The 23662-nt window shown below is 37.1% G+C and overlaps 1 protein-coding gene across 11 annotated transcripts in view; it reads right to left on the bottom strand.

The window, feature by feature from the left end:
- Positions 1–23662, bottom strand: part of ST7 (suppression of tumorigenicity 7) — a 222700-nt gene that overhangs the window by 61414 nt on the left and 137624 nt on the right. For 7 of the 11 annotated variants that reach the window (XM_054692580.1, XM_054692589.1, XM_054692583.1 and 4 more), the window contains exons 5-9: positions 23297–23412; positions 21902–21977; positions 19708–19776; positions 17550–17704; positions 15288–15385 (exon numbers count right to left, since the gene is read on the bottom strand). In XM_054692580.1, coding sequence (XP_054548555.1) covers positions 15288–15385; positions 17550–17704; positions 19708–19776; positions 21902–21977; positions 23297–23412 — 514 coding nt within the window. The remainder of the gene's footprint in view (positions 1–15287; positions 15386–17549; positions 17705–19707; positions 19777–21901; positions 21978–23296; positions 23413–23662) is intronic. The other 4 variants (XM_054692582.1, XM_054692590.1, XM_054692587.1 and 1 more) reach the window with 1 other exon arrangement.

Genomic DNA, 23662 nt, shown 5'->3' with positions numbered 1-23662 from the left:
CTGGATTTGAAATACTCTATGGACATAATTTAGAACTATAGTCTGTATGCTTTTTCTCAGCTGACTTAAGGATGAAAATAACAGTTTAAACCTTTCAAGGTTGATTTATATCTATTTAAACATTTTATTAGTTTAGTTATCCATGCATTGTTCCTTAAGTAAGAAAAGAGATGTAAAAGTTCTTACATATTTTAAGGCAGAGGTAATTAAAAGAGATCTTCAGCCAGATTCCTACTGAGGTCAACACAAGCTTGGCCTAATTAAGGTTTATAGATTTTGGCCTGTAATATAGTCAAACAGCAGATACTGTTTTGTTATAGTTGTGAGCTTGACTTTATTTAATTAAATTTAAAATAAAGGCAGAAAGAGAAAATAGAAAAGACAGTTTGTATTGCAGCTGTATTTATCTTGTTGTACTTTTACTGATACTAAGGGCCATGAAAGGAAAGAATGAATTGTCTTCAGAGGTCCACGAGAGTTCCTTTTACACAGATCACTATCAGATGCAGTCCTGAGAGGTTTAAATGTACAGTGATAAGAATATGTCATTTCAGAGCTAATCTAAAGAAAATTATTAAGCTCCACCTATTGAAAAGTCACGTGATTAACACATGATCTGCACAGGAAACAATCACCAATTGTCACCAATTCTTCCCTGAGCTGAGCACATTATGAAAATACATCTATCACTGAGAACTGAAGAGAGAGGAAGAGTTGCAGGTATACTGGTGAGTCATCCAATGAGTTCTGTATCACCCAAAAGACTCAAGGGGCTGGAGGCTACCCAAATAGTTAATCTACTTTCCCTGTCAAAATTATGCCCAGTGCACACAAGACAACTCGTACTGTTCAGTCTAGGGAATGACACAAGCTTTGTGTCAATACACATCTAACACAAAGATTTTCAATAGAAAATTTTCTCTTCCATTTGTTCCTCAGTTAAAAGTAAAAATCAAAATCAACAAGCAACTATAAACCAGAGACACAATCTGGGGGCGTGGGGGGAGCAGTGAGGGGAGGAGGGATTAGGGTCAAAATAAGGGTGGGGTGGGAACTATATGGGGAATATAACCAAGATGAAAATGCATACATTGTGCAAAAAATGAAAAATGATGCAAAAAAATATATGAAATAAAATAAAATAAATTTAAAAAGAAGAAAAAAAAAGGAATGTTACAATCTTAACAAAAAAATACTATCAGCACAATCCTAGTCAGAATTTAGAAATCTTCAAAGATCCTCTGTTTCAACCTATTCCTTCCTTAGTGACAAATTTTTACCTTATCAAGATATTTAAGACCTTTCCAAAATCAAGGGTAATGCCATTGCTTTTATCTATGTCATTACATATGTACACAATTTCCCCACTTTAAAATCTAGAGTAAACTGTGGTTTCAAATACCCCAAGGATGAAGCTGAAGAAGAGGGCAGAAAAGAAGTCAACCTCATTCTATCTTGGGGCAAAGAACAATGTATACCCTTCTCGAAACTGACAGGTAACACTTTAAGTAAAACATTCTCTCAACATCTTAAACAGCTTAAAATAGAACTCTCCCTTTGTCCGGAGATCATGAACAATCTGATGCAGATTTCAAATGTCTTGGAAGCAAGGCCTAGAAAACAGGACGATAAGCATCCTTTCCTCTGTGATGACATGGCACTGCTCTCCTGTTCCAGGAATGGCCTCAACGAGCAGCTAAACATACCGGCCAACAATCACTGTCAGAAAGGATTTTTTAATGCCAAAACCACAATAACTGTTTGGCGGACACCGCTCCACATTCACATGGGTAACTGTAAATAAGTCTATTCAGGAGATTAAGTCATTTGATTATCTGGGGCACAGTTAGCAAATACTCTCCCTGGCAGGCTTCTCAAAACAAGATCATGCTGAAAGTTAACTTTGACCTTCGTCCCCATACTTGCTGTGTAATCACTTTGCCTTCCTATGTTCTCTTTCCTTCCCAAGTCTTTCCACTCTACCTTCTGGAACCGAGTGTATTATGTGCAAACTCCCCAACACATCTCTAAGATATTTACAGAATATGAGTCTGACTTCACTGCTTTGGTTGCAGCTGTTAATTTTCCCCACAAATCTTGTGTCCACAAAGCAGGAAGCAGGGCTACCTTCACTGAGTTCACCAAAGCACATCCAGACCATTACTGTTTGGCCCTTGGGCAGTACTTCCTGCTCCTCTGAAACACATGCCATAATGCTCCAGCACCTGCCACCATCCTTGACCATGTGTTCCACCAGGTAACAGACCTGCATGCACTGAATATTTTGACATGTGGCTCCACATTCTTAATCTCAACCACAAGCCATAACCTCAATGTAGATGATTACAGTCCATGTAAACATTCCATCTAATAACCTAAACTCTCAATTAACTTACTATCTCAACACAAAAGACTGTTCCTGCACTGCAATTAAGTAACCCAAAGTCACATCCAAACTCCAGATCTTGACATCAAATTGTGTTCCATCTAAAATATGCAACTCTCTGATGTACTGATATCTAATTATCTTACACCATACTCACACTAAAATCCCTCTTTAATTTCACCAAGACCACCGATTCCTTATTCTCCCTACTTAATTTTTATCTTTGTCTTTCTCAGGCTACAACCATTACTTTTTTTTTTTCTTCTTTTAGCTTCCACAATACCACATTCTTTGGGGTTTCTTCACCTTTCCAGGTGTTCCTTCCTCAGAAGTTATTAAAAGCACCTCCTCTATTCAGCCTGTCAATGTTGGAGACCAGTGGGGCTCACTTGTTAACCTCTTTCTTCTCTATTTAAATACATGATCTCACTCAGCACTGTGGTGTTAAATCCTACATATGTGTTGATAACTCCCAAACTCCTTACCTGAGTTCCAGACACATCTTCCTGATATCAGCACTTGGAGGTAAAATAGGCATCTCAAAACTAAATGTGGCCAAAGAGAAGCTCTGCTCCAGCCTAAAATCTGTTCCCTTTCCCAGTCACCCCCCTTTCCATAAATGGTATGGTCACCCTTCAGGCACTTTGTTTTAGAAAAGAATGAATCCATCATCTCACCCTCTCTTCCCTCTTTTTCTCCCTCCCCACTCCTCTTAGACCTGCAGCCCATGGCTCATCACATTACCACCTCCTTCACAGTCCATCAAGTTTCCAATTCCCTATTTCTATTTCATTCACCCAAAATCACCTGACCTCGGGATAAACCCAGATGTCTATCAATTCTGCCCCAACATTCAAGCCAAAGGACACTACTCTGAGATTTGGAGAACAAACTAAAATATAGTAATTGCCAATCTTGGTGGAGTGAATATTGCCCAGTAATCTTCCAGCATTTCCCTGGGCACTTCTCTCCCCCCATTCCACCATTTCCTTTTCACTCCTAACCCAGCTACTCCCAACTGACTCTCAGTAGATAATCTTATCATCCATATAAAGGCACTTGTGTATCCATCTGTGTATCCCTATCAGTCATGCATGGAATCCCTCCTTTAGTCATAGACTTCCCTTCTAGGTTCCATGACCTCTCTCCCTTTTTTATACAGCTTATTGAAAGAGCTGTGTCCAGCAGACACATAACCTCACATTCAGGGGACAACACATGCAATCTATTTAATACCTTTTATAATACATTGATACTGCTTTTGTCAAATTACCAACCACCCGTTTTGGGTAAAATATAACATATTTTTTACATAATAAATAGTTATTGAAAACGTACTGTGTGACAAATATTGCACTAAGAATTGCTTAGACCTCGTACTCATTTTCCTCTCTTACTATGGTTTTCATAAGACAATATTCTCCTAAATTTTCATCTTACTTCACTGGTCATTCTTTTGTCTCCTTTAGTCAGTCTATTCCACAGTGCCCTCCAATATGCCTTCCTTTGCTTTTTAGTTGATTTACTCTTCCTAGATGATAGCATCTTCATTCATAGTTTTAATCACCTTCCATGCTGATCCTTCCCAGAACTTCCTCCAGCTCAGGTCTCTCACTAGAGCTCAAGGTCTGTATACCCTATTACCTACTAGATATTTCCATTTGGATGACTCATGAGTATTATAAGAGTAGCATACATAAAATTGAAATAATTACTCCTGTCTCCCCCTAGGCTCTCCCTAAATCAGGTACTTATACCACACTCTCAGTCTCAATGATAGAAACATTTTTTCCCCAGTTCCCCAAACAAGAAATCTATAATTTGTCCTTTTTCCTTCTTCACACAACACCCAACACCCTGGAAGTAAAAACAAAGGCAAAAAAACCTTTATTCAATAAGTCTCCAACTTCTCGCAACTCTACCTCTTAAGTTTCTCAAATTGGACCTAGCACCCAGCTGGACTTGTTCTATAGAATACATTAAACTACACCTAGAGAATTTGGACACATGACTGAAAAGTGGAAGACAGGGTTGAAAAATAAAACTATTCAAGACAGGAGTGATTTTTTTCTTTCTCTCTAAAAGGAATGCAGCTACAGAATAAACTGAATTCCTACTCTTTAGAAAACAGTCTAAATAAATTTCCCTGCCTGAAAATCAAGAATGTATGAGAGCACCAAACAGTTATTTATTTATTAACACATACACTCAAGAGTCTATGCAAGAAGGCTTTATGCTTTCCATATCACAATAATAAAAGTACTCAGGCAAAGGACTTACAAATTGAAATGGAAGACTACCACAAACTTACTGAAACGTCCACAAACTTACTGAAATGACTGGAAGGTGGTACAGGAGACAAATCTATACCTTGATGAAAACAGCCCAGGAGATGGGAGGAAGAGCTGACAGAATCACTGAAGGAGATTTTAGCAATTAAATGTAGTTAACAGCCCTTTTCTCATTTCCAAATACCCTTGACTTCTCCATATTGATTTAACCACAGACAAGGAAGCTGTATCTATTCTGAGAAGAGACCCAGAGAGGCTCCAAATTTGGAGTTAGCAGAGACAAAGCAGGAATGGATTTCTGGGCAGTAACTACATAAGTAAACACCTGACTAAGTACAGCTGGACTGAACAGCCCTTCTCATATCCCTGAGTTAATGGAAATGAAATGATTGCCTAAAGTCAAACAAGTGCTCACTAAAGAAAATGAAGATTTGTTCATAGTGGAAAAGATCAGTTAATGTGGGGGTGATAAATTCTCAGTAAAGTTCTCTGTGTTTGCATTGGTGGGATGTGGGGTAAGAAGCGCTTCTGTCTACTCTCTACCTAGGAATCCATTCATCCATTCTTTCAATAAAAACTAATTGAGTATATAATCAATCATAGGCAGTCGTTCTGCTAGTACAAACACTGATGTGCCCTAGTAGCTAGAAATCCCTCTCCTTGATACATACCCTAGTGAAAGATTCTCATGTCTATAAAGACCTACTCATTGCAGAACTGCTGGAATAAGAAACTGGAAGCAATCTGAGGATCCTTCACTAAGGGAAAGGTTAAGTAAAACAGAGCAAGAGCATTATGGAATATGCAGCAATTAGACACTAAATCTACTAGATGCATATAGAGCAATAATGAATAAACATGAAAAAGTGATGAGCGGAACTGGTAAGAAAGAGAAGATCTACAGACAAGTAAAGTAAGCACATACATGTCAATACACAATAGATTTTACAAGAATGCTATGGTCATTGTTTTTCTGAAATCAAATAACTTTTATCTTCCTGGTTTTTAAAAATGAGTGGTACTATATAGGAGTTCCTCACCAGTGTAGAAGACACTCCATCAAACCTAGTAACCTAGGTTACTAAGTAAACCTAGTGAAGCTCCATTACTTTTTTATATATTTAATCATTTCCTCACCGCAACAAAGCAAAAATTGGTTATGGTCCATGAGATCATCAAGAGTTGCTAATTGACATAAAAATGAGATGTGCTCTCTCAATTGAATGCGTGACCTCTTCCCCCAAAAAAATCAGTTTTACCTTCACAATTGCACAACTTAGCTGATAAAAACTCTTCTTCCAAGGCAATATTCTCAGAATCACCCTTGTCTTCTTTTTCTCAAACTACACATAGACTAGTCAGCAAATTCTGTTGCTCCTACCTGAAAACATGTCTAGACTCTGGCCACTTCTCACCACTTCCATGGCTACCACTCTGACCTAAACCGCTATTGTCTCTCACCAAGATCACTAAAAGAGCCTTCTGATGGACAGCCTTGCTTCTCCCTTGCCACACAGAAGCCTGTAGAAACTAATATGGGCACATCGCTGCTATGCTCAAAATCTTTCAAGACTCCCTAATTCACCAGAAGTAAAAGCTGATGGTCTTACTACAGTTTACAAAGGCTACAGGATGAATAAAACCCTCTTTTCCCTTCCCTCTCCTGGGATTATTCTGCTACATTCAACCAGGATTTTTTCACTGTTATCAGAGCACATGAGGCATACTCCTGCCTCAGGACCTTTAAGCATATATCAGCATGACTAACTTCCACATCTCCTTGAGTCCTTGATAAAATGCCACCTTCTATATTTCATGCACCTGATCATTCAATTAAACTGAGACTTTCATGATATCCTCACTGGCTTTCCTAATATCCCTAATCCTGCTCTATTTTATTGTTATCAATTTCTAATGTTGATACTATAAATACCATACTACAAAAATGCACCACTATTGGGCCTCCCCTGGTGGTGCAGCGATTGAGCCCTGGGCTGAGAGGCTGCCCGCAGCCTCTGCAGGGCAGGTTTGTTCCCTGGCCGCCAGCTAGGGTCCCACAAAAAAACAAACAAACAAACAACAACAAAAAAAAAAAAACAACAAAAATGTACCACTATTATGTTTATTTTTGTCTCTTCTCCCTGCTAGAAATTAAATGCATTAGGTTTGAGTCTTTGTTCAGTTCATTAATCATAACAATCACCTAGAATAGCAAATGGCATGGAATGAACAAATGGATGAATGACTGCATGAATTAGTACAATGTGGGTACAGCAATACCAAAATCAATGTTGGAGGGGAAAAGGGGTAGGAGAGATAGGGTATCAGGGAAACAGTGGTCATAACTAGAGCCACTGAATGAAACCCAGATAGAGTCCTAGGAAAGTGAAATGCAGAATAGAAGGAATCAAAGAGAAGAAATGGTGAACATAGTGGAGAGCCAGAAGCCATAGACCAATACCTGGGAAAAGAGTTCAAGAACAAGAATTTGGAGAAGGAATGCTAAGTCAATCTCCCAAATGAAAGGCATCTGTCTAGAACAGCTCCTGAGCCAGCCATAAATGCTGAAGTCTCTACTCAGTAGTAGATACTACTTACCACATTGAAAAATGTGGATCCAGAATATGAAAAATCTTGGTAGTGACAGTGAACTATCAGTTACAGATTTATTATACCACAAGTAAGACTTTCACGAAAACGGCAATACCTAAATAGTAAATATTTAGCACTATTTCTAGTTAAAACTCACATCTACATCAGGGAAGATTTACTATCTGCTCTTCACGTAGTGAATACAGGGTAAAGTACTTCAATACAGAGTATATGCTTCATCATCACTGATGCAACAAGGTAAATCAATAATTAATAAATCTATTATCTGCTCTTATTAAACACTTTTCTTTATAAATCACTAATTGTCAATGATTTACTAAACAAATCAACTTGAACAACATATCAAGCAAATTCAGGAAAGCAAATCATGATTAAGGAAGAAAGCAATGGTTCACATAAAGTCTAACTATGAAGATTAGTGAATACTACTATTATTTATAACATCTGCTTTTAAGGTTCACATTTTCTTTATAAATACAACAAAGATAGACTCTAGAAACATGTCAACAATCACTTCAGGACTACTTATTAGGAACTGACATATTTCACTGCCTACTTTGTCGTCAAATCAATAAAACATCTGGTTGTCTTGAAAGCATCTATGCTCAACAGATATTTGGTTGCCTAAAATTATGAAAATATTACATTTTCCAGTCCCCAGGTCCAATCAATTAACATCTTCTAAATTTATCAACCAAGTTTTCCATAATAATCCATGACAGTGTGCAGAGAGAAAAAAGGGGAATGCTGTGACTTTCAAAATGGAAAGGCATAAAGGAGAAAGGAAGAAAATGAGAAGATTTAAGAATGAAGAAAAAGATGAAAAAGAATAGAAATTAACCGCAAATGTTCATTTAGAATTTTCCTCCTAAAAAGATCTTTTTATCTGTGCAATAAACCAGAATTTACATGACAAAGTATTACCTGCAATAAATTTCAAAAACAATTTGGGGAGGCATAATCATTCTCTTTACAAATCATTACTTCATAAAGATATTTTTTCATGAACATAAGTAGGCAAAAATGCAAATCAACAGTCCTTAATGTTCCAAATGCTTTGATTGGTCCCAGAGGTGTGTATTTTCTAAAGCATACTTTTATTAGATGTGCTCCTCTTCACAAATCACTCAAAGGGCATCCTCTTGGTAGTAATACTATTAAACTATTTCCCAAATGTCAATTAATCACACCTTAGGATACTGCTAATAACCTGAAAGGAATATATAATGAACATCTACTGTAATTTTCTAAATAGAACTCATTCTAATTTACATTAATTTAAAAATAAAGGTTACCACTTCTAAGGAAGGTAGAAAATCAGTAGAATTAAGCCTGTAACAAAGAAATGTCACAATCAACAAGAAGCTGGGACTCAAAGGTCACAAGTACAAAGCACTACTGGGAATTTGTATTCCATAGTTTTGATTCACTGATTCAAATATGTTGTTGACTGTCTCTACAAGACACTGCGCAGTGTGTTGGGAAAGACGAGAAAAACAGGTATTATATCAGTACTCAAGAAACTCAAAATCTAGTGAAATTTAACAGATTTTTGTATGCTTTTAAGATTCAGCTCAAAAGACCTCTCTCTCTCTGTTCATTTAGCCAGGCTTCCTAATGAAAGTCACAAGAATAAGTGCTTTGAGATTAAAAATTAGGAATAAGGACAAAATAATCATGAAAAAAGAGGTCAAAGAATATGCACCATATTAACTCAAAACTTGCAAATTTTCTTCAGTGAGGGACTGTCCCCAACAGGACATGCTCAGAAGTTGACCATCCCCATGAAATTTAATTGTCTCATAATTAAGCTACAAATCAACTCTGCTCAAAATCCTCACATGGCCAGGTATGTGTTTCAAAGAAAAGAGGATAGAAAGATACATATCCTGGGCCTCCCTGGTGGCGCAGCGGTTGAGCGCTGGGCTGCGAAGTTCTGCAGCGCCAGTTCGATCCCCGGCCACTGGGCGAGGGTCCCACATGGCGCACAGACCTCTCCTGCCATGCCCGCTGCTCCCCTCAGCAGTGTACTCGTCACTCTGCCTGCTCTGCTCTCCCCTCTGGCTCTGGTGAATTCTCTCACCCTCCCAACCCGTGGTTCTGACTGTACCCAGTGCTTGTATAAATAAATAAATAAATCTTTAAAAAAAAAAAAAAAAAAAGCAAAAACCTAAAAAAAAAAAAAGAAAGAAAGATACATATCCTGGGATGTTAGTTATTTCAGTAAGGCAGTACTGAAGGAGTGGAAGGGATATTACATTTTCTTTATTTTTTGACTTGTTACAATGAAAACAAATTATTCTTGTGGTACAATAGGACATCCATGGTATATGAGAATTAAATGAAATGGTGTATTCAAAGTTCTTAGCAAAATGTTTGGCACATAGTAATACTCATTGTGTAACTTATTGATAACAAAAACTAAAAACTCTCCAGTTCTCAGTTGGGAATTATAGAGAAGATGCTGAAAATGTAGGAAGGCTACATGCCAGGGATGAGGTAACTAGTTTTCTCTGACTATATTTTATAAAGAGCCATGACTAAGAACACATGAAAGTTGGTTAGCAGTTATCATCACAGACTCAGAGAAAAATAGGTTTATCATGGTCAAAGGCATATAAAACGTGCCTCCAGTTGACCTTTTATAAGTAGTGAAGTTTTAGAAAGAATAAGTTTATATGTAGTATCTACATTTTGTTTTTAAAAATATGGCTTGTATTTACAATATGAATTGGTACTGTGGATTGAATTGTGTCTTCCAAAAAGATATGCTGAGCATTCACCCTTAGTACCTGTTTAAGTGACTGTATTTGGGAATTGAATCTTTGCAGATGCTATCAAATTAAGATGAGGTCATACACTCAATTCTAAATCCAATATGACTAGTGCCCTTATTAAAAAGAGACATTTACATCTCGACATACAGATACACAGGCAGAATGCCATGTGAACACAGAGGAAGAGACTTTACTTTTGCACCCACAACTCAAGGAAAGCCAAGGACTGCCAGCAAGAAAGGGTAGCATATGCTAGAGAAATATATATCAGCATTTAGATGATATTTAAAATTGAATGCAGGCCTCCCTGATGGCGCAAGGGGTTAAGCACTGCACTCATCCTCACTCACCACATTCATCCACAGCCTCCACAGCATGAGTTTGATCCCCGGCCATCCAGGGAGAAACCACATGACGAAGCAGACCACTCCTGTCTCACTCGCCGTTCCCCTCAGCAGTGTATTTTAGTCAGTCTGCCTGTTCTGTTCCCCACTCTGTCTCTGGTGAATCCTCTCACTCCCCACCCCCACATATCTGGGCTGTACCCTAGCTCCTGTATGCATAAATAAATAAATCTTTAAAAAAAAAAAACTGGGGCCTCCCTGGTGGTGCAGCGGTTGAGCGCTGGGCTGCAAAGCTGCCCACAGCATCCGCAGCGCTGGTTCGATCCCGGCCAGCGGCGAGGGTCTCACATGGTGTGACAGACCTCTCCTGCCACACCCGCTGTTCCCCTCAGCAGTGTGTTTCATCAGTCTGCCTGTTCTGCTCCCCACTCTGGCTCTGGTGAATTCTCTCACCCTCCAGGGCTTCTGACTGTACCCAGTGCTTGTATAAATAAATAAATAAATCTTTTAAAAAAAAAAAAAACTGAATGTGGCCACACAGGCTTCTAGATAGAAAAGAGGGCTCAGGACTGGTCAAGGTATACTTCAAATTCACTTCAAAGTAAGGAAGACAAGGAGAGCCCAATAAAGGATACTGTGAGATTTTATAACTAAGAGAGCATGGTTTCCTAATACCAAGTAAATAAAATGTTTCAAGAGGTTATAATGATGTGTGAAATGAGGGAATAGGATATTTCAAGTACTAGTGTGGGGGGAGAGAGAGAATGGTGAAGAAGGTAAGGGAAGGGAGGAGAGAGATGGGAGGGGGAGAGAGAAAGGAGGAGATGGAGAGAAGGGAAGGAGAGGAAGAGAGAGAGTAAGCAAACAAACAGGAAATAAAGTCTGAACGCCTGTGGTTGACTTGGAAAAGACCTGTAGATTTCATGGAAGAGGGGCAGGCAATGACTGGAAACATGCACAAGAAACAAGAAAAACCACTTTCCCACATCAGGCCTTCACATTCTCATCTCTTTTACTAATCTCTCCAAGCAGGATCCCACCAAAATCTTCAAATTCTTTTACTCTTTGTTACCCTGGGATACTCTTCAGGGAGTCCTATCTAAGACAAAGCAAGCCCCCAAACAGCTTGGTCCCAGATCAAGGTTCCAGTAGGCACTAATCAGTTCTAGGGAAGCTCCAGAGCAGAGGAAGCTCATACAAGCAGAGTGACTAAAAAGTTAATGTTTACCTTGAAACAGATCTACTCACTCAAGGATTCTCTGGGCCAGTGGTTCTTAGTGGGGAATACTTTTGCCCCCACCCTTATATTTAGCAATGTCTGAAGACATTTTTGGTTGTCACCCCAGGGAAAGACAAACGGGCAGGTGCTACTGGTATCTAGTGGGTGGAGGCCAAGGCTACTGCTTATGTCCTATAATGCACAGTAGAGCCTCACAACAGAGACTTATGTGGTTCCCAATATCAATAGTCCTGAGATTGAGAAACCTCACTCAACAGCAAAAACCTGGAGCAAGAGGTGCTTTGAGTTCTTACAGGCAAACAATCCCATCCACACCAGTTTATTTACACCAGTTCTGACCAGGTATAGCGAGGGAGTCAGACCAGTCAGCCCCATAAATTCTACTCCAAATCTCAAATAGGGCCAGAGAAAGAGGAAAAACCTGAGGCTCACTAAATAGTAAAAGTTAAAGAAATTAAGAAGTTGTGTCATATGTTAGAGGCAAAGTTACCAAAAATAAGAATAAGCAAAAAGATTTCTCTTTAAATGAAGCAGAAAATTCCATTTTTTCCATTTTGAATAACACCCTACAACAAAGTTCAAAAGCCAGCATGTTCTTTTAGCTCTACCAACTGCCAAAATATTCCTTCAACATTAAGGTGTTAGCGTGTTCTTGATTGAAAAAATGAAGTTAATTAAAGTAAGCTTTTGAAAAAAAGGATCTGCAAATTCAAAATAATTAATGTGTTGCTTTAAAAAACAACAACAACCATGAATCTTAATACTAGAGAGCGTATGTATTCTTACCTCATCAATATTCTACTTACACTGTCAATATTTTATGAGATACATAATCATCTACAGCTGGTCTTCCTGGCATTCCCTTTTATTCTCTTTCAGGGTATCTCACCCATTAACAATTTTTCCTACCTGAAGGGGTTTTCAGAGAAGTGTTTAGAGTGTTTTAAAGAGTCTACATTCTATATAGAATGCATTCTAGCATTTCTATTTCCACTTTAAAATCTTCTCTAGGAAAGTTTCAACCAATACATATGGGGAGAGGATGTGTCTTAATGAAAAATTAGATCCTCCTGCCTAAACGCTTTATCAGCAGGCTGCCTGGAATCCAGTGTGCTATTTTATCAGAGGAAGCTTTCCAGCAAGATGGTTTATGTGCTTGTTGTGAAAGGAGTGAATCCCTCAGTGAAATCCCCGTGTGTGCATGACCTGTGACCTGAGAGGAGCCAGGCCCCACCAATAACTGTCTCCTCCAAAGCTAGGACCAGCTGCAGCTTTAACAGTAAGAGGGTTCCTCGACCTCTCCCCCTCCATTTGGGGTACCAGGAATCAGACAAGGAGTTTCTAAAGGGAAGAGAATTGCATTTCTCTTCAAAACACATCACCATGTTTGACCGTGTCCTTCACAACAGCAGGCCTCACATCTACTCAATTCTCTATAACCCCAATAACCTTAGTTAAAAGGCAGTGTGTATTGGTATTGTAATAATACAATGGATTTTTAAAGAAAAGCACCCAAACACATACACACATATACATACATAGATGCTTATGTGTGTACATGTGCATGTATACATACGAAGAGAAAACAAGAGATTGTTTGACTAATTCAATTAAGAAAAATAAATAAGAAATATCCCCAAATGCCAATTAGGGAAATGAGCAAGCAAATTAAGGCATACTTATATAATGGGAAAAAAACGGGGGTGGGAATTGTATGTCTACTGTATGTCAGGTGTCTTCACATTATCTCATTTAACTTCTCTACATTGCTCCTGCAATTGCCTCTTTAGGTAAGAATCACTATTCTCAATATATGGAAGATGAATGGAAAGCCCAAGATTATATTTGGTCTAGAACAATAAATGGAATTGTAAATATAATATAACTCTACAAAAAACCAAACCATAGTATAGATGTAATGGTGTCAACCATGTGAGATTACACACACACAACACACCAACAATAAATAATGATTATCAGAAAAATAATGACAGAAAAAAGCAGAATTAAAATTATCTGAGTTTGTTTTTCCTATGAAGTTGCTTAAGCATATGATAAAGAAAATTCCCAAAATCAATTCCTTTACATATAACTACCCCGGGCTAATCAAGATTAAGAAGAAGAAGCAATAAATATAAAAGACCATGTTAAAGTATGAAGGTGGCTGGGTGAGGTTAAGATAAAAAAGTGGCCCATCCTTCATAAATTTTTCTATTCTTTCAGAGCCAAAGGGACTGGTAGAATTTCGTCATTATATCAAAGGGTGGAATTCTGCAAGTTTAAAAAAATTTGAGAGCCAAGTTCATGTCTCTGCAAAAATCTCCCTTTTTTAGAATTAGCACTTATATAACAAACATTCTTCAAATTCTTCTTTAAACCAAAAGAATTTAATCCTGGGGATCCCTCAGCAGTGGCTTTGTCTCAGGAGCATCAGTCACCTTCAGTCAAATAGAATTATCTTGGAGTCTTCCTCCTCTTATTCCTTTCCTTGGGTCTGACGACTACACTGCTATTTAATGGAGCAGCCAGAACTCATGCATGGGTCTCAGTTGGGCCTTCACATTATGCTATAAATTATAGGAATCAAACATGAATGGGCCTGGAGGGCAGCTCCCTGCCTCCAAAGGGTAAGTGGGAATTCACATGAAGAACTGCCCTTCCAGAAGCAAACTGAGAAAAGTTCAACCGGGTTTACACAGTCCCATTCTCAAACCCAAAAGCTGAGATTGGGTCACTGTTCTTTGTCCCTTGGTTCTTTTGTTTTTATAATGGCAGTTACCTATGTCTCTAATTCAGGGAGAAAACAGAAGATTGAAAAGCTGATAAAGGTTTTCTGAGATTGTTTAAAAAAATGGCTTATAAATATAATTCACAGCGAGTTCAGTTTCTTTATGGAGAGTATTTCTTATTTTTAAAAAAATGTGAAAGTAAAAGTTCCTCAACTGGTTTCTGCTAAAACCAGTGGTTTGATTTAAAATTACATCACAATAACTTCCCCTGATTCTCTTTTGTTTTAAAACTCTCACTTACATTCCTCTCTTTTTATGTTGACTATTACTACTAAAATATCCTGACTCAAGAATCTAGGAAAATGCTTGAAATGAATATAAGATCAGATCATAATGTTATTAAATTTGAGGGTAGCAATTTGATATACAGTTTATTAAAATTTTCCTAATAACGACACCAAGAAAAAGTCATTAATAATTACCCACAGAAAAAATCAGTCAGCTGAAATGGTTGATCCGATTCTTGGCTTCTGGCTTAGCCCCACAGGTTTAAAAAAAAGGACATCTATTGAGATTTATTTAATATGCCAGTCACTCTACTAAGTTATTTGCATGTATTAGCTCACTTATCTTTGCAACAATCCTAAGTAGTAATTGTTCATGTTAGAAATTATCATTATCCCCATTTTACAGATGGAAAATTAGGGCACAGAGAAGCTGGGTAACTTGCCCAAGATCACTCATCTAGTTAAGTTGGGAGTGAAAGCTGAACCCCAGACAATCTGGCTCCAGTACCCAAAGGACTACCACACCGTCACCAGTGCTCTCTGCTGTGGTCCTTCAATGGAGTCCTTCTCCTCTACATCAAGGGCACCGCCACTGTTCCCAAACACAAATTCCAACTCACATCTCTCATCATTTTCACTGCTTCCCTTGTCCTCCCGAGTCTTCTGGCACACATTGCTAGCCTTCTTTTGATGTAGACCAAGACATTGGTGTCTCGTCCTGAAGAGGGAGATATAAAACACCAAAATTTTAAAAAATACAAGAGCTTTCAGATGAGCAGCAAGAAGTACAGAGGCCCATTTGCCAAGCTCTTAAAGGAAAACTTTAGAGAGAACAGACACTTTAGGCTTTTCCTGATAGCCAGGAGCGCTGACAACCTTGATAACACAAGAATACACACAGAGTAAAGTCAAATACTTAGACCTCCAAAGGTCAAATCATGTGACTTATTACCTAAACCATGCTTTTGAGTTATGTTGTTGAATATTTGATAAATAAAATCATCTGCCACAAAGTGCTGGGGAAATGAACATACACATGTTGTATGCAGTTTACAAGCAAGAATTCCACATTCTTCAAATGTGCATGCTTTTAGTAAAGATGCAAAGAGGTGAATCTCAGGTTGCATCCTGATGAACTATTTTTTTTCCTTCTTGACATTAAGTCCGGAGAAGCCTCATCTTGAACTTCTGTTTTATATTATTCCTTCCCTAACACTAGTGACATCATAATCATCTCCAGGTCCCCAAAGCAGTTGATTTTAGATGGCAATATAACACATTCCAGATATGACAATAGAGTATGCAACAAAATGAAAAACTACCCTGGTGTTAGAGAAAGCATTGACAAGCTAAATAGTTATAACAATAGTCACTAAAATGGCTTTTAAAAAGTACATTAACAACTTCTCATCTTAATCTGTTATTTAATTATTTGTCTTTTTGGATATGTTTCCAGGCCAGTGAGAACATGCATGTGCTTAATCCTCAATAAAATCACCATGTTTAAAAAAAAAAAAGACACACCTGTTATAGATTAAGTACATGTATAATATGCAGCTATTAAAAGATGTTAAGACCAAAGTCCTAACATTTCAAATTTTAAACAATGAGAACAAGATGTGTGCTGAAAATTTGCCAAGTACCTACAAATTATTTTAAAGATGTGATTATATTTTTTGGATAGATGTAGGCAATAGGTTGAAAGCATTTAATTTACAGAAAAAAAGAAACAGAGAAAAATATTTAAGTTGTATTACAAGTTAGGCAATTATGTATCAATCCTCAATTTACAAAAACAGACAGTAACTACACAGGTCTTCAAATTTTATTTACTCTTTTTTTTTGCCAAACAATCAAGTTATAGATGTTATTAGAGACTTGATTAACATATATAGTCACTGTAAAGTAAAAATAAAAGCCTGTATATGCAGGGGACCTGTGGAAATGTTCATGTACACTTTGGCTATGATGCAAAGATCTCACTGCACTTTAGTCACAGGAACTAATGCACTCAATTTCTGTACCAACTCCAGTTTAACATGAAAATTTAGTTACACAGTCCCAAATATTAAGGAGATACACTCCTACTCCAAGATGCAGGAGGGAGAAATGAGGTGAGAGAAATTCCACCTTAAAAACAACTGGAAGTTTGGTTTTACTATGAAAACATTCCCTCCCACAAGAACCACTAAATTTCTGTTTAAACAACCAACAAACCGACAAGTCCAGAGGCTTAGGGAATTCCAGAAATGATTCTATTGTCTTTTTTTTATATCATTCCCCCAAAGTCTCACTGTCCCTCAGGTTAGTATGAAGTTAAAGGTCTCTTTTTAAAGTGTTATCAGAAATGAAATAAAAATCATTATGTTAAATAAAATAAAGATAAATAATTAGGAACTCTTTCTTTCTGGAAGACTACATTCATGTTTGTTAAATACTGAGACAGTCACTAATAACTTTTATATTCTTAATTGTCCTTTTTCAACTGATGCTGTATAAGACCCATCAAATAAAACCTTTGACATTTACAATCCTGTTTCCCAATTAGGATTTAAAGCTATGAGGCAGAGAAGCAACTGATAAACAGAAATATGTAAGAATTCTAGGGTGAAAAAATGGTTCCCATTCGAGGTTATTATCCATTTGTTTCTGGAGCTAGTAATCTATGGGCAAGAAAGAGAATCTAACCATCAATGTGACCAATAATGAAACTATATGTAAATTATGCACTATGGCTTCACGGGAAAGAAAAAAATAAAAACAGAGAAAGACAAAGTCAATTCTCATCTTGGAGAACCCTTTTGAACTAGCCTAAAAATTTACTCTGTTAAATCATGCTGCAAATCCGATCCCCCGACATGTCAACCTAGAGGAAACCTTACTATGCTGGGCTTCATACTGGGATCCATGATGCTGCAGCTGCTGAGAACGTCGATAACAGCCATCTCCAGCCTTCAGGGCCTGCTTAAACAGCTTTTCTGCTTCAGCAATGGTTGTTGCTTCCTCTTCAGCCAAGAGAATATAAGCAGTTGCACACCTGTCCATTCAGATAATAGCCACCATCAATTATAAATCCAAGGACATCAGAATAGCTGCAGGAGTGCATGCAGAAGGGCAAGGAGTTATGCCAAAACATGCAGAGTAGCCAACCTGTTCATGCACCTCTGTTTGTGGTTGTAGACACAAAATAATGGTACAAAAGAAACATCGTATTTTAGCTTGAGAGGTAGGGTGTGTGATGTTAGAAGCATGAGGTTCATGACATGAACTCTGCCCCTTATTAGTGTCACTTTGGGGCAAGTTATTACTCTGCCTCCCTGGTAGAGAACACAACATGGAATCTATTTGTTCACAATGTTGTTGTGAAGGTTAAGTAAAGTGATGCATATAAAAGTGCTCAGTACAGTAGCCAGCATGTGATACATGCTCATTAAATGTCAAGTAATGATAGCGATGATAATAACTCTTATTAAAAATCTCCTTCTAACACAAAGTTAGAGGCTCTATGTAAGTTGACTTTCTATTTACTAAACACAGATTCTCTTTAAGCTAAGTACTTTTTCAGAATAAAAAATTCACTAAATCAAGTAAGTTACTCATAGAAAAAAGCAGTGCTTCAATATCTCATTACAAATAGCACTGATTTTCTACGTCAGAGAAGAACACTAGAAGAACATACAGTAGTGTCATTTCTGAAGAGCTCAAAATATTATTTAGCTTCAGTAGCTAACAAGAGTTAAATATCATGCCTTTAGCAATAATAAATAGATGGGAGCATCAGCCATCCAGATATCTGCTAGAAGAAATCTCATTTGGTTAGAAGTAGGACACCAACAGGTTCTGGACTTAACAGTGCTAACAATTTTATCTCCCAGATGGTAGAGGAAACATTACTTGTTTAGTAACTATTAAGCACTGTACCAGGCACTTAACATATATCATCTCATTTAATCCTTCCAACAACCCTCTGAAGTAGGAAACCAGAAAGGTGACTACAAAGGAGCGGAATTCTTAGAAACTTAAACCTTCCAAATCATTTAAGGAACACACACTACCAAAGAAAGGGAATGTACAAGGGAAGTGGTAAAGCCAGAGCAGACCACACAGGTCCTAGTCTGCACAGATCCCTGTGCCTTCTTCCTTCTCCACTGCCTCCTTTGTGGTCATGTCCCTACTTATCTGACCACAGGAGAGAAAATAAACAGAAAGTGAAACCAAATGTTACTTCTACTATTCATCAACTGTAACAGAAAGCTAGGAAAAGAAATCTGCTCATGTGAGATTTGGGGTTACTCATTCACCTTAGCCTTGAGAAGGGATCTTATAAATAATTTAGTCCATCCCTCTAATTTTAGACAGAATTAACCAGTGAGGCTTTATAATAAAGGTGGTGAGGCAGGGAGAAAAATACCCAGAAAACAAAAATGTAAAATCAATTACTATGGAGGGCAGTAGGTATGACTTGGCAACAACAATAACGATGCTGCATTGCCCCATGATTCACTGGAGAACTACCTGGGACAGGCATCAGGAAGCAATACTTAAGGCTGCAGACGCCAATATATAAATATGGGACAAGGGTAATGAGGTGAAAATCATGATTATCATACTAAGTGGTAGATACAGTATTAGTGGAATCACTTACAAGATTATAGTTGGTGGGCTGGGAATTCAAGACAGGTTGGACCTAATATGCTAGCTTTATTTATATATCAAGTATTATTCTTAGGTGGAGAGGCAGAGTAGCAGTACTGACCAAGAAAACATACATCCATGTGGAAACTCATGAGTCTGGGGTAGAAACATGCTAACAGCTTGTGAGTGAAGGAGGAAGGAAAGAGCAATAGAAGTGCTAATGGTTGGGGAGTACAGAACAGACTGCTCAGCTCAATGGAAGATATAGATGATACATCCTTGTCACAACACAATACACATACAGAAGCAAGAAAGTGTGGTGATGGGGGTGTCAACCATCCAGATATCTGCTAGAAGAAGTCTCATTTGGTTAAAAGTAGGGCGCCCGACAGGTTCTTGACTTACTTTGGTAACAATTTTATCTCCCAGATGGTAGAGGAAGCAATTAGGGGAACTTCAACTCTGGACCTAATTCTGACCAAGAAGAAAAAAATAGTTGGTGAAATGAAAATTGATAGGAACATTCAGAGAGAGTTACTATGTCATTTTGGAGTTTAGGGTAACAAAGAAGGTCAGTCGGACTTCAAAAATTCAGAGAAAAGAGGCATGAGTTAATGGCATGAGACTCAGAAGGAAAAAATGGTGTAAGTGGGTTGGGCAGCTTCCAAATGTCCAACTGTAACTGTAATCACAAATGATCCTCTCAGGAAGTAAAGAGGAGTGACACTTAAGTAACCGATATGGCTGCACAGAGATCTCTCACAAGGTGAGAGTTTTAAAGGACATGTAAAAAAAGATGGAACAAGGCCATGTAATGAAGGATTGTAAGAGAGTGAAATGAGCTTATAAGAATAATGTCAGGAAAGCTAAGGCTACAAATTAGCTGAGGCTTGCAAAACAAAATAAAGACAAAACAAAACAAAATGCTAAAGACAACCATCTATTCCCTATTTTTAAATTATGTTTAAGGCCATTTACCACCCCATCATAAAATCATCACCAAAAATAAGGAAGCAAAAAAACAAATACAACAACATCAAAACAAGGAAAGTTTATAATTAGTAGCAGCAGATAATAAAGAGAATGCAAAAATTCTCTCTTATTTTGTTCCTGGCTTCTCCATTAAGGAGAATGATCACCAGACTGAAAAAAGGAGAATTAAACTCTAAAGTGGGTTTAAAAAAAAAGATGTAAGATAGCAGACAACTGATTTATTCTAAATGAATTGCTATACTGGAATAAGCAAATCCCAGGAAGTCAACAGACCTTGTAGGGAGGCCATGGAACTACTTTCTGTAGAAAGTTAAGGAATCACTAAGAATGGAGAGAAGTACTAACAGATGAGATGACAAATGAAGTAGAAATGTTCAAAAAGGGGAGGAAAGCAGACTTCCCAGACTACAGAGCAATGTTTTGGAAAGATAGGCTAATAGATTATTAAAGGGATGATCTCCAAGCATTTTAAAAAAGAAAATCATGAACAACAACTAAGCTAGCTTAATTTCACCAAGAATAAATAAATCCAGTTGTGTTAACTGCATTTACTCTAGTTTTTACTATTCATTAAAGACCCATAGCTACAACTGACATTCTTAAGAGCAATGGAGAAGTATGGACTGAATCACAGTATACCTGGGTGGCTTAGTAATTGGTTAAAAAATACCAAAATGATGAAGATTCATGAGGACATGAACCTGGAGGGTCATTTCTTATGTCATGTCACAGGGTTCTACCCCTGACCCAATATTTTTTATCAGAAACGTGGATGACACTCAGAAGGCAGGCATATCAAAAGTGTAAATGGCAAGAAACTGGAAAATAAATGTTGCATGACAGAATCCGAAACCAAATAGATCAACAGGTTAAAATGGCAGGATTTCCAAATCTCAAGTGAATCTTTTTTCTAAGATCTCTGAAGAAGATTCTGTAACCTTCTTCAAAAAAAAAATCATAAAATAGTTTAACAATGACCACTTGGCAGGGAAAGAGTCGAGGTGATTCAAGCTCCAGATGGGTGGTTGAGCTCAATGACCTTTAAGGTCTCTGCCAACCCTGAGCTCTTATGACTCCAACTTTAAGAATCCTTCTCATTTTCTGAGACTTCCAGAAGAGATTTCCTGGCCTTCCTTGGTAACTCATAGAATGTTTAACAACACTGAGGACATTTCTTCTTTATCTTTATCATAAGCTTGAAATATTTTAAAAGTTTAATTTTTTAAATTGATGTTTTTGTTTCCCCCACTAGCAGAAGAAGTTCTACCTAGAAAAATGTGATGGCACAGATGAGCATTCTACTTCTGGAAAAAATTTTTTGTCAAAATGTTTTAGATATGTGAAGAACTATACTTATCTTACATCCTCACATTATCCTAGGGATAGCCCTTGAAGGATTTAATTTAGAGTCACAGCAAAGCTACTGAATTACTTTCTAAAATGACTAAAACCACTTCCACATCAGATCTCTTTTTTAAAAAAATTATAAATTAATGACCCTCAAGTTTAAATGCATAAATTAATGTAAGTATCCCACCATCAGCAACTGAACACATTCAGCAGAGGATGAAATTCCTTTTTAAAAACAAGATTTTCTCCCACTTACTCATTTATCTCTAAGGCTTCATGAGCCGCAGAAATCCTCGCTTGGGGATTTCTCTCTCTCCAGGCTTTCTGCATTACTATTTTAGAAAAAAGAGAAAAAAGCAAGTCAATCAATACACATAATTAGGCATAATTAGGAACACAACGAAGACAATAGCTAAATTAATAATAGCCTTCAGCTTGAGCAACAGGGGAATATTTCACTTACAAGAAAATCACTAGCTCAAAACTCTAAAGTCATACAAATACATTCTAATTTGCTATTCCATTCTTCTTCAACTAATGTTGAAAGCTTTCTTGTGTTTATAAAACCACAGATCTAAATCTTACAGACTAATCTATGGTCTATTATCTTAGAGATTTAATATTTCTTTAGCTCACTGATGTCACTTGTTAGATAACATTATTTTATATATATTGAGATGACATTTTTACTATTTTACTTAGACACAACAGAAGTGCTATTGGTCATTTCCCCAACTCTTGCTATGAACATTTTGAAATCATTTGAAGAATAATGAATTGGATGAGAGAAAAAGCACTTTAGGCTTTTGCTTAACCTCTGTGCTTGTTCTCAAAGTTTGCTGCAAACCTAGTTTTTAATATACCAGAGAAGTTAGTGAGTACAGTGTGGGAAAATCAATGCTTGGAATATTTAATGTCCACAATGGTAAAGGGTATCTTTGAAAAAAAGTCACAACTCTTCATTTAATTTGTCTTATAACTTTATATTTTCTAAGTTTGTTTTTTAGAGCAAGTACATATTACTTTTTTACAGATTTTGTTCATTTTTTTGATAATATAAAATGTATCAGAATTATTTAGAACTCAAGTAGCAGGAAATGCATTCTAAAGTCTTCTCTAGGATAAAAAACAAAAAAGAATTCTAATAGTCATGGTCATGTCCCCATTCAATGCTAGTGAACATATAAAAAGGCATATAAGTCACCACAATAATTTATCAATCATTTGGATCTCAATCTCTAACTAGAATATCACCAAGGAGGCATGATCTTTCATTCAACCAACTAAGGATTTAATTAATTAGCTACATGTAAGACATATAATTTTCAAAATATATCACAGTTAACTTTGGTATACTAACTTTGGTATCTAACTTTGGTATATTTTAAAATGTATTTTTTTATTTTATTTTTATATTCCCCATACAATCGCAACCCCTTATTTTGTTAAAATGTATTTTAAATTATAACGAGGGGACTTACTTAGATATATAGACTTCATTATGATAAAATATTTTGGTGTCAGAATTTTGGGTAAAACTAGTCAATTTCCAATTTAATATTTTACCCATTAGGGTTTTGGTAGAGTCGTAACCTTGGTACTGAAATCAAAAAGCCCTCCCACTCAGCAATATCCAAAGGATTTTGCATACTTGCATCTGCGGGACGCAGATGATCTGAATCACAAGTAAAAAATGTCTGGTGGTCCTGGGCAGAAAGATTCATGTCATAGTAAGTCAGAGGTTCTCGTCCTGTCACCCAAGTGTACCTGCAAAGGGGAAATAAGATAGTCAGACACTTTTGGGAGAAGAAAGCAAACAAAAATATTCAGCTGCATACAAGTAGAAATATAACCATTAACTTAATACTAAAACAGATTTAGCAATGAATTAAAAAATAATTTTAATCCTATTCTCCCTTCAGGAAGTATGTAAGTTGGAAAGATATAAACATTTCCACATGTATTTCTGTCTTAAAATTTTACCAGTATTAGCTAATTTAAACCACCCCTAGTTAGC

The sequence above is a fragment of the Talpa occidentalis genome, unplaced genomic scaffold (assembly GCF_014898055.3).
Source record: "Talpa occidentalis isolate TD23 unplaced genomic scaffold, MPIMG_talOcc4v2.1, whole genome shotgun sequence".
Lineage (NCBI taxonomy): Eukaryota > Metazoa > Chordata > Mammalia > Eulipotyphla > Talpidae > Talpa > Talpa occidentalis.
Note: the sequence above shows the minus strand (reverse complement) of the source record. Positions and strands in the feature narration are given on the sequence as shown.